Raw genomic sequence first — 12,097 nt, forward strand, 5'->3', positions numbered from 1 at the left:
TGACGATAGTTAGCGTGATGACGTCATAAGAAAATACTGATTGAATGGTTGCATTTTTCAAAAGAAAATTTTAATTTTATTTGTTTGATAGATATTTTGTATGGATATAGAGAATGAGTTAACATTAACATAACATAACATAACATAGCATAACATAACATAACATAACATGACATAACATAACATAACATAACATAACATAACATAACATAACATAACATAACATAACATAACATAACATAACATAACATAACATAACATAACATAACATAACATAACATAACATAACATAACATAACATAACATAACATAACATAAAACATAACATAACATAACATAACATAACATAACATAACATAACATAACATAACATAACATAACATAACATAACATAACATAACATAACTAACATAACATAACTAACATAACATAACATAACATAACATAACATAACATAACATATCATAACATAACATAACATAACATAACATAACATAACATAATATAACATAACATATCATAACATAACATAACATAACATAACATGCTGTTCAAGCAAGGTAACGACGCATGAGCAAGATAACGACGCATTTTTTTGTGCGTGCAGCCGGCTACATAGAATTATAAGACGTTATCACGTCAAAAAATAATAATAACATTAAAACAACAGGTATTATTAACAAACTTGGTTTTATTTTAAATTCTTCAAGTAAATCTCAAGTAAATCTCGATATCAGCTCCTCATTCCCATTGCAGACTTGATTTTCTGCATTCAGTAATTTTTCATATATTTTAGAACGTGAAGGTAGTTTTCGAATAAAACAGGCTTTAATATTTAATTATTTACTAATATATGGGTAGATGAACCTGTATAATAACTGAGTGTATACTTACAACGTCTTATTCTAATTGCAATTGTTTGGGATTTATACGTCTAGTAACACTAAATTCGAAGGCGAGTCTACTTAAGTCCATAGCGGATTGCTGTCAACGAAATTTGGATATATTTTGAAAAGAGGGCGCGTAACTGTAGTGCTGTGATTTATCGCTTGTCTTTTTTTGATCCGATATTTAAGTTATTAATAAATAAATCAAATTAGTGTACTCTCAAGTATTCAAGTATAATTTTGCTGATACTCTGCATATATCTCAACGCTATCATACCCTTAAACCTCAAATATGCCTCCAAAAAAACTTGGCTCTCACCAGCATCACTACACATGTGGTATTTGCTCAACTATTATTAATGAAAGAATGGAGCCCAGCATTCTATGCTCTGGATGCCGTACATGGATTCACTCAAAATGCACGGGACTTACCCCTGATGAATACAAAATATTGGCTAGGAGCATTAAAAAGGATGGTGTGATCTGGAAATGCGCTACTTGCAAATTTGAGGTTAGTGTCATCACCCAAGAAGACCTGATGTCAGATGATGCCGACGACACAGTCACTATGGACAAACTGGAGCAATTGTTTAACAATCAGTTTAACCGTCTATCTCAGAAACTAGAAGCAAAGATTGACAGATTCAAAGCTGCCATCGAGGACAACATAGCCGATCTCAGAAACGATGTAACTAAAATCGCTAAACAAAACACCTCTTTAACTGATACTTGTGCCCGTCTCAACAATAGGCTAACCACAGTCGAAAATAAACTCACATCCTACACCGTTAACTCCACGTCTCCCGAGGAAGTATTTGCTGAGTTCAACGAACGCAAGCGGCGTGAATCAAACGTCGTAGTGCTCAACGTCATGGAGTCGAAGAAAGCCTCTGGGAACGACAGGCTTGATGAAGACAGGACACAGATATCTGCCATCCTGCCACCTAACCTATCAACTAGCATCGACAACCTAAAGCTACGCAGGTTTGGTCGCCCCATAGCTGGACGTTCGCGTCCTTTGCTAATTGAAACTCCGTCCCCAACTATTGCCTTAACTATTCTAAAATCTAAGCCTCCTACTACAGTTGATGGAACCCAGATAGCTTTCAAATCGGACCTTACTCCTGCTCAACTACTTCATCTCAAGAACCTGCGCACTCAGTTGGACACATTAGAGAAAAATGGTGACACTAATAAGACTATTAAATACATAAACGGCACCCCTAAAATAGTCAACAAGAATTTTCGCTCGCTCAGCAAAGATCGCAAAACCCTCAGCAATAAGAGTGTTGTATCAGAACGTCAGAGGCCTGAGGACAAAATTAACCAGATTTCTGACCGCTACGGCGATCAGTAACACTGATGTCATCTGTATAACGGAGTCCTGGCTTCACCCAGCCATCCTTGATGGCGAAATCATGGATGATACATTCACTATCTTCAGGAGAGACAGGGATTTATCTACTAGTGGGTGTGAACGAGGTGGAGGCGTGCTTGTTGCTACTAAGCGCTCTATCCAAGCAGATCGCATAGCAACTGCGGACACAACCGTTGAACAAGTGTTCATCAGGATAAAGTGTAATAATGCGGATCTCATCGTCGGCTGTGCCTACCTACCACCAAGATCAACCCCTGTATCATACCAAATACACATAGACACTCTCTTCTTTCTGAAAGAAAAATACCCTAACGCCAGACTCCTGATAACAGGAGACTACAATCTTCCGAGTAGCACTCCTCGCTCTGACTGTGAATATCTGCTATACGAAGGCTTCTCCTCACTTGAATGTACACAATATAACGCCATACTGTATAACAATAATAATCTGCTAGATCTCTGCTTCAGTAATATTGAAGCAAGAGTTACAAGCACTCAAGAACTAACCAAGATGGATTCCTTCCACCCGGCGCTTGCTATTGAGGTCGAATTACAGCCTAACCTAAAATCCGCCAAATCAACCTACAGGGCCTTCAAGAATGCCGATTACACCAACCTGAACGCCTTCTTCACCAACACTGACTGGTCTAATCTATATTCAACTAACAACGTCGATGAGAAGATCAGCAACCTCTACAACATTGTGGAATTAGGTATATCTCACTACGTTCCAGTATACAGCAGAAAAACTAGTGACTTCCCTTGTTGGTTCTCTAACGACTTAAAATTCAAAATAATACAAAAAAAATCAGCTCATTCAACGTATAAAAAAAGGCCCACCAGAGAAAACTACTTTAAATTCAGTAATCTTCGTCGTGTATGCAAGAATTTGAGTAACTTGTGCTACAAAAATTACGTCTCCAACATGGAACTGAAGGTGTTGTCTGACCCGCATGAGTTTTGGAAATTCGTCAAGAATAAAAAAAGGAACAATTGCGATATACCCTCCTCAATATATTGGAATAATAAGTCGGCCAACACTGGTGTTGAGACCTGCGACCTATTTGCGTCTTTTTTCGAAAGTGTCTATTCCTCAAATATGCAACGTGATAACACTGCGTCTGTCTGCAACCCTAACGCTATGTTTAATGCCTTGAGTGAATTTGAAGTTAGCCAAGATCTAGTTTTTAAGCTTCTAACAAATTTAAACCCAAGAAAAGGCGCTGGCCCAGATGGCCTGCCGAACATATTCCTTGCAAACTGCGCAATCGGTCTCTGTGAGCCACTAACGGATATTTTTAGCACCTCGCTGGAATCAGGTACCTTCCCATCTGTCTGGAGGCTCTCGTTTGTCAGCCCCATTCATAAGGACGGTCCCAGATCTGATGCTGCCAACTACAGACCAATCTGCATACAATCAGCGCTAGCTAAACTGTTTGAAAAACTCATTGTGCCTCAACTTACGTGGCACTTTACTGATATCATCTCGAATAGACAACATGGCTTTGTGGGCGGAAGATCCACTGCGTCCAACCTATTTACTTACACCAACTATTTAATCGATGCCTTGAACGATAACGCCAAAGTACATTCCATTTACACGGACTTTAGCAAAGCCTTTGACAGAGTCAACCACGAGATATTGGTAATGAAACTAAGTAGTTATGGCATCCAAGGCAGGGCACTAAGTTGGATTCAATCGTATCTGATTGACAGGAAGCTCCAAGTCAGAATAGATGGGCACCTTTCGACGAAATACGATGTCAAATCAGGTGTTCCGCAAGGATCACACCTGGGTCCCATACTTTTCAACATCTTTATTAATGACATTGGAAACAATCTTCACTCAGACTACCTGTTGTACGCTGATGATCTAAAAATCTACAGAAGAATCAATCGTTACGAGGACACGAATCTACTACAGCAAGATATCAACACATTGGCTGATTGGTGTACCAAGAACAAGCTTGATTTAAATATCAAAAAGTGTGCTGTGGTCTCGTATTCAAGGTCACACACCCGTGAAGCCGCAATGTATACGTTAAATGATGATGACATCCATGAAACCGAGGATATCAAGGACCTAGGCATCATTGTGGATAGGAAGCTATCTTTTAGTAAACACATAGATAAGATCACGCTTCAAGCCAATAAAGTTCTGGGTTTCATAACAAGGACCAGCAAAGATTTCACCAATCCGCACACGCTGATATCTCTCTTCAACACTCTCGTACGACCGATCCTGGAATACGGATCTGTCATATGGTCTCCATATACAGATTACCAGATCAAACGCATCGAGTCAGTCCAAAGGAAGTTCTGCAGGACTTTAGCACACCGGTATAAGCCTCAAGGCTGCACCTCAACTGATGACATCTACATTCATTACGGAATCGAGGAACTGCAAAGACGTCGACAGGTGACAGACTTAGTTTTCTTTTACAAAGTACTCAATGGCCTGATAGATGCTCCAGACGCAGCAGCCTGCTTTGAATTTGCGCCGGCTAACCTACATCTGAGGCGTCGTCGCCTATTAAAAACTGTCAAGTCAAGCAAAAATTACGTAATTGGTGGCCCACATAATCGTATTGCGAATCTAGTCAATACACTCAATAATGACGTGGAATTCTATGGCGGATCCATTGGTGCATTTGTTGCAGCTGTTAAACGGCACCTAACATAATTTGTTTGCTCAATTTATTAACATATTAGTCTTACTGTTATCTCAAACTAATAAATACCCCCTCTATATTATTATATTATTATATTATTATAAATTATTCCCTTTTTTGAATAAATTAAATCTATGTAGTATATTGCCGTTTGGCGTTTGTATAATTAAATAATTAAATAAATAAATAAATAAATAAATCAATAAATCAAATTAATAATAATCAATAAGAAGGCATATGCAAATACAAATACGTGAATTTATATATGTACATATGCGCATATACATATATATATATATACGCTCACTTAAGTAGGAGAGAGCAAGATGTCGAACGTTGCCGTTCGTTTGCTTTGTTTGCTTTGTCGTTCGTTCCGCGCTTTCGCTTGCAGTTCATTCAAGGTAACGGCAATGAGCAAGGTAACGACACATTTTTTCGTGCGTGCAGCCTGCTAAATCGAATTATAAGACGTTATCACGTCAATTCCTCATGCGGCCGCCGTAGCCGAATGCGTTGGTGCCTGACTACCATTCGTAGGTTCGATTCTCCGGGCATGAAATAATGGAGTGATAGAAAAAGTTTTTTTCAAATATAAATTTTTTTTTTAATTTTTCCTAATTGTCTGTGTTATTTACCTCTTTCTATTTAAATAGTTACGTATATGTATGAGGAATGTTTATGCTGCTATGACAAAAACAACAAATATCTTCGTAGTCATGCCGGTGACACCGATTTTAACGATTCCGGCAATACGTGTTATGGCGAATGTCATTTCCGGCTTCGCTTTTTGTGCTATTAGGACGTTTTTTGGTGAGATAAAATATTATTTTTATTTTATAAGCTATTAGTTTCTCAGTTTTCAATAGAATTCTGTGCGGAGCCTTACATTGGAAGCAACCAGAAAAGCTGTTGATATTGGCGAAAGGAAAATCATAGTAAAATTGTGGAAAGAAGGTTCATGTAGCCTACTAGAAGGCTATTGAAACATAGGAATAACAACAGGCACATCATCGAAAATGCCGGAATTATACCTTTCAGGCCAAGAACAGGGCGTCCTTGTAAATTAACAGAAAGTGAAAGGCTCAGTACTGTAGGGCTTGTGAAGAAATATGCAAAGATAACTGCTTCCGAGTGAAAGATGAAATATGAAATAGGTTTCCAAAATGTATTAGTGCTTCAACTGCCAGAAGAGTCTTAAGAAAAGTAGGCTATCATCAAATTTTGTATTTTTAGGCTTAAAGGAAGAAAAGTTGTGTGGAGGAAACCTGGTACTACGCTGAGTAAAGAAGATTGATTACCAACGATTGTTGTTGTTTTAGCAACATAAACATTCCCTATATATATACGGCGAATGCTGCTGGGGTGATAGCCCTTGGCCGGTCATTCCGGTTACGAAGTACCGACTATCGTGGGAACGTATTACCAATAGGTGTTGTTGTTGTAGCAGCAACAGTGAAACATGGTGGTAGTGGGGTGTTGGCGGCGTGGCGAAATTTCAGCTTATTTTTTCAAGTACAGATAAGTTTGCTTATTTAGACTTTTTAAAACAAAATTTAAAGCAAAACGCTGACACGTTAGGGTTCTCAAATGAATGCTGCAAATTATAAGCAAAGAGATCTTGAAAGATATGCCATCTTGGGAGGAGCTGAAGAAGAGAACTCTCTAACAGACTACCAAATTGGTAAACTGGTAAACTCTACGCCAGATGTACTCAGGGAATGTTGAAACATAGTGCTACCAAAAGCGTCCATATTTTTTGAGAGTTTTTTGAATATTTTAAATTTTGTATAAATAAATGGGGTTTATTATTTTTGAGTTTCCAATAAAATCAATTATTTTTTTGTTAAATTGTATGATCTAAAATGAATTATGCATTCTGTTTAATAAGTTAAATGCCGTCATATAGTTAAAAAAAATGTTTCGAAAATTCTAAAACTTTTTTCGCGTTACTTTTGCAACCACCAACAAAGGAGCGTAGACTTATGGCATTCAGTGGATTGAAAAAATTCAATGGATTTTGTTTGTTGAATTTTTGGTCTAATTAACCCAAGGCGAATCTATTATTGGATGCGCCTTGAAATAACCTCACTTTTTTATAAAATGGTGTTTTCACACCAACTCCTCAGCGGTCTGTAGATGGATTGGTTGGGAGATCGGGGACTTTATTTAAAGTGGATGGAGTTTTAGATACCACCCTCTTCACCTCTCCCAGCAGCTAAAAGCAGTGAGTAATTAATTAATAAACATTACCGAAGTTGGCATTTCGTCCATTTTAGAAAACTAAATATAATCCTGACATTCAGCTAAAAATCGTAAAAAACAATAGCATCATTATATGTGCATATAATGTAAGAGCATACTTATCACAACGTCACTGCCCACTTTTTCCACATTTTCCACATTTTCTCAATCAATGGCTTTTGTTTCAGCAAGTTTATTGCCTTTTACATGAATACATTTAATTGGTTTTTCAAAATCCATTACGCACTTACAATTTAAAAAGCATGTACAAACGATATATATTTCAATTGTGCTGCCGTTTATTCAGTACCTCCATCTTTCTTCTCACCCTCGGCTTTGGATCCTTCAGAAACATTGGCAACAGCGGCTGCCGATGCTACTCCAACAGTATTGCCTGAAACTGCGGCGGATAACGACGGCGGTGCAGAGCTTGTCACCGGCTGCTGTTGTACTAAAACCTGGTTGTGTGACGGTGGCTGACCGTAAACCTCATGCGGTTGTTGTGGTTGTCCTGACACTGGAGTACCATGTTCTGGATAGTGAACCGGCGATCCATTATGCTGAGGTGGAGGACGGGCATTCATGTAATGCGAGCCTGGCGGGGGCCCATACGGCTGTTGGTAATGAGGATAAGGAGCATACTGGCCGTAAGGTTGTGATGGATGTGCTCCATATTGTGGCTGATAATACGGAGAGCGCGTTGGACCAGTTGGACCGTAACTACCGTAACCGCTATGAGGTGGCATAGCCGACATGGGTTGATGTGGCGACAAGTGTGGGGGTAAATGTGATGGAGGTTGTGGATGATGTGGGTGCATTGGCATTGTAGGAGGGACTTGTTGTTGTGGTGGCGGTGGTTGTTGGCCGGGCAGTGGTTGCGACGGTTGCTGATTTGGTTGCGTTGCAGTTTGTGGTGGTGGTGTTTGAGTTGGTGGCACACTCATTTGAGATGTGGGATTTGCGCCTCCTAAAGTTGTCGATTGTTGATTGGATGCAGTGTGGTCTACAGGAGCTATGGATGGTGGGGGAGTTGGAGTCGGGGTGGGTACTTTGCCAGGTTGCATAGTTTTTACAATTGGTGCTATTTGCGGTTTATTATTAACGTCTTTGTTTGGTTCACTACCAGATTTAGAAGCAGCTTTTTGTGTCTCTAGTCTAGATGGCAGTGGCACTGATGGCTTCGGCGTAGGCTCAATATCCATCGGTTCCGGATCGGTTTTGCTTGCAGATTCAATAGGATCTCTAGTCGCAGGAATCGATTGCGAAGTTGCTGTGGTTATTAGAGCATCCTTCTTACCTGAAAGAGAAATTTGAAACATAACCGGATACAAAACAACTTGTATGACCTTTACCTGCCGATATCGCAACACCAGACAAGGGAGAATTTGTTGTTTGGCCCGAGGAAGCAGCTGATTTTTCATCGTTGCGAGTGCTCACTGCTTGTGTTGCTACAGCTCCTGGAATAGCAGAGCCAACTCCCGTTGGGTGCTCATCCACCCGTTGCCGCTCTCGTTTCATTTCATCGTACATTCGAGCTACCATTTTCTGGAATGTCTCATCGTCCACCGCCGGCTTACAGTGGCGCTTTAACTCCTCTTGAAATGCCTCGCTAGACTCTACCATTCGTTGTTTCTTTGCCTCGAATTTTTCTTCCATCTGCTGTAGCTCAGCCTCCAGTTTAGTTTGGTGCATAGTAAGAGAACTTACTTGTCTTTTGAGTACCTGCATACGCTGTGTTGTTACAACAGAACGGACATCGGGCACTACCGCATCCGAAAAAATCTCATTGATAAGTCGATGGTTACGCAAATAACGTGCATACGCCACATGCTTGAAAGAATACCCTTCATCCTGATCGTCCTCATCTTCAGCTGGTTGTATATCAATGCGCCTTTCTTGTTGGCTTTTACCGCTCGAACGTGTCGGTGTTTCGTGTACATCGGAATCTGTTTTCACCTTGCTCTTAGCAGACAGAAAAGTCAAATATGCTGGCGAATTGTGGTATGTTTTTAACGCCTTTTCATACTCAGCTTTATCGGCTTCGTATTCATCAATAAATTCCTGCTTCTCAGACTCAGTCAACTGTTTCCACATAGCCCCAATTTTTTTGCCCAATTCCCAGAGCTTTAAGTCAGGGTACTGTGCCTTTACGCTATCCCAAATTCGTTTCGAATAGCGCATGTAAGGTAGAACTGGTTTCTCTGGAGGTTTTGGTGGCTTCGGTGTACGGGACTCAGCTTGATTCTTAGAACTGGACGATTTTCCTGCCTTTTGCGGCGTGAAAGCTGGATTGCCATAGTTACTGTGAGTAAAAATTGGTGTAGTGTCTTTGTTGCGGTCTGAACCACCACCGGTGCCGGAAGAACGAGATCGACTGCTACCTGAGCCGCTACTAGGTGCAGGAGTTGCTGGTCCTGTTGGCGCACCAACAGCAATTTGTTTATAATTGCTTGGTAACGACATTACTTCCACAATTTTCTTCTTTCCGTATTAGATGATTTTTTATAATATCGATTTGGCCGATTTGGCGTCCACCCCGAAATGTACAAACAAAATGGACTGTCAAACTGTCAGTGTCAATTTTTACCACGCCTGTGCTTCCAATTTCATTGTAAAAATTTGACAGTTATTGGCAGTACTGATTTTTGAACAGCTGAGGATGTCGGGGTTAGCTACTTTTCGTGCACTGAGAAGGATTAGGATAAATCGAAGTACACGAGATTTTCTAAAAAGTGCGAGGGAGGAGCGTGTAATTTTAACAAATGCAGCATCAAACTCTCTTCTCCTGCATTGTCAGAAACCACCATCTTTTCGGAATTTTGCTACTACAAATAACAACAAAGATGGCATAGATGAATCTAATGTAGACAGCAATACGTACGAACGAGTTTGCTCCGAGACATTGGACGCCTTATGTGACTACTTTGAGGAGCTCATCGAGAATTCCAAAACGTTGTCATCCAGTGATGTAACTTATGGGGTATGTGTTTAATATATCGACACAATAGAAGTCTAATTTACTTTTTTTATATTACCCAACAGGACGGAGTACTCACCGTCAATCTTGGCAATGAGAACGGTACTTATGTAATAAATCGTCAGACACCTAATAAACAGATTTGGCTCAGTTCACCGACCAGCGGTCCAAAGCGATATGATTTCGTCACAACCAATACCAAATTTGGACGTTGGGTATACAAGCATAACGGGGAAACATTGCATGAGCTTCTGCAGAAGGAACTACCAGAAATATTTAGAGGACAACAGATTGACTTTTCCCAACTACCTTATGGAAGCTAGAAATAAAACACAATAAATGCGCTTAAAGACGTGCATTGTAAATAAATATTTACATAAAAAATACCTTACAAAGATATGTAATATTAACTAAACCTTCCTAAATCCGATTAATAATTTTTTCCAAAAGTTTACTTTGAATTTCGATGACACGCTCTTGCAACAACAGTGTTTGGCGGAACAAGTTCATTTTTTCTTCATGCCGTAGTTGTTGTGCTTCATTGTAAGCAGCAAGTGTCATATCACTTTTCTCATCGTTACTAACTTCTGATTGCACCTTCGTTTCCGATAATTCTGACGACTCTGGATAATCAAGTTTAGTAGAACGAAATATTGTAGCATTGTTAGCTTTTAACTGCTTTGAAGCATGCGCATTTGATATATCCACTTCATTCAACTCCTGTTTACGCTTAGTGCAACTTTTATTCGGTGCCGGCTCAGTTTTGTATTTCAACTTGCTGTTGTCATCATCCATAGCGCGCAGTTCTCGTTCTACTAAGTCCATGAATTCGTGTTCCTTGTGCGCAATCTCATCAATATGCTTTTGTTTATCTGCAACCACATCAATTTCAGGCTCCCAAGATGAAGAAAATAGTTCATCGTCGCGATAGAGATTTAGAGTGTTTGTTTTTCGTGTGTTAATTACTGGTGTGTTTTCAGCATTCAGAAAACTTGCAACTATTTTATCATTGTACATTTCGTGAAACTGGTGCAAATATTCAAATTTCTCAGCATCTGCTTTAGATGAGACACCAAAGTACTGGCGACGTAATTGCGTAAATTTCTGTCGCACCTGATCGGCATCGAAGTCAAAGTAGCTCTCGCGCATATCTCTCGAAATGTCTTCCCATATACTTTTACGCATATTTCGTATTTCTAGTTGATCATTCATTTGCTGGTCGTACTTGAGGCGGTAAAGTGCGATGAGACACTGCACCGCATTTGGATAAAAAGTATCTTCAAATGTCGCATCTGCCTCAGCGGAATGATGTGGCGTTGTGGCTTCATTAATCTCTTCCACGTCGGCTTGAATACAGTCATCTAAATATTCTACATTCTCAACTTCCTCTTCAACAGTTGGTGAAGGAGTTGCAGTACTTTTACGTTTTTCTTTAAACAGTTTCCTGTTGCTGCATTTCATTCTTCTTTTTTGGATGTAATATTAAAAGTTAAACGCCATAAAGTAAAATTTAATTGGAAACTTTAGAATGCATTATAATAACAATAATAAATAAAGTCGTACTAGTTTTATTTACAACACAGTTAAAAGTTTTTTCGTGTTCTTAATGCCGGTCATTGGACAGATGATGCCGGTGAAATGCAAAATGTTATCTATAGCACAGTGATGCCATAATGAAATTACTAAAAAAGGTCTTTCGTACTTTGTTTGCAGGTTGGTAATGTTCATGCCTATGCTCAAAAACTTTCACCATTGAGAAAATAAAATTATGCTTTTAATTTAGTTATAAACTTTAATACATATGATCATTTCAGACGGTTCTAATATTTACAATACCTTAATTATACAAAAATGTACGCCTTTTTAATTGTATATACACAATTATTTTATGAAACATAAGCCAAGGCGAATCTATTAAAGTTGGTGTTGGAAATCAGCTGAG

At 39.2% G+C, this 12,097-nt stretch overlaps 2 protein-coding genes across 2 annotated transcripts; one reads left to right on the forward strand and one right to left on the reverse strand.

Moving 5' to 3' along the window:
- Positions 1–7,351: 7,351 nt before the first annotated feature.
- Positions 7,352–9,740, reverse strand: LOC129237380 (SWI/SNF-related matrix-associated actin-dependent regulator of chromatin subfamily E member 1). Its single transcript, XM_054872086.1, has 2 exons — positions 8,531–9,740; positions 7,352–8,475 (listed from the first exon to the last, which is right to left on the reverse strand). The coding sequence occupies exons 1-2, from the start codon at positions 9,639–9,641 to the stop codon at positions 7,478–7,480; spliced, it is 2,109 nt and encodes a 702-aa protein (XP_054728061.1). The 5' UTR covers positions 9,642–9,740; the 3' UTR covers positions 7,352–7,477.
- On the forward strand, positions 9,741–10,541 carry LOC129237381 (frataxin homolog, mitochondrial). The gene is made up of 2 exons (XM_054872087.1): positions 9,741–10,158; positions 10,221–10,541. The coding sequence occupies exons 1-2, from the start codon at positions 9,838–9,840 to the stop codon at positions 10,476–10,478; spliced, it is 579 nt and encodes a 192-aa protein (XP_054728062.1). The 5' UTR covers positions 9,741–9,837; the 3' UTR covers positions 10,479–10,541.
- Positions 10,542–12,097: the final 1,556 nt, after the last annotated feature.

The sequence above is a fragment of the Anastrepha obliqua genome, chromosome 2, assembly GCF_027943255.1.
Source record: "Anastrepha obliqua isolate idAnaObli1 chromosome 2, idAnaObli1_1.0, whole genome shotgun sequence".
NCBI classification, from domain to species: domain Eukaryota; kingdom Metazoa; phylum Arthropoda; class Insecta; order Diptera; family Tephritidae; genus Anastrepha; species Anastrepha obliqua.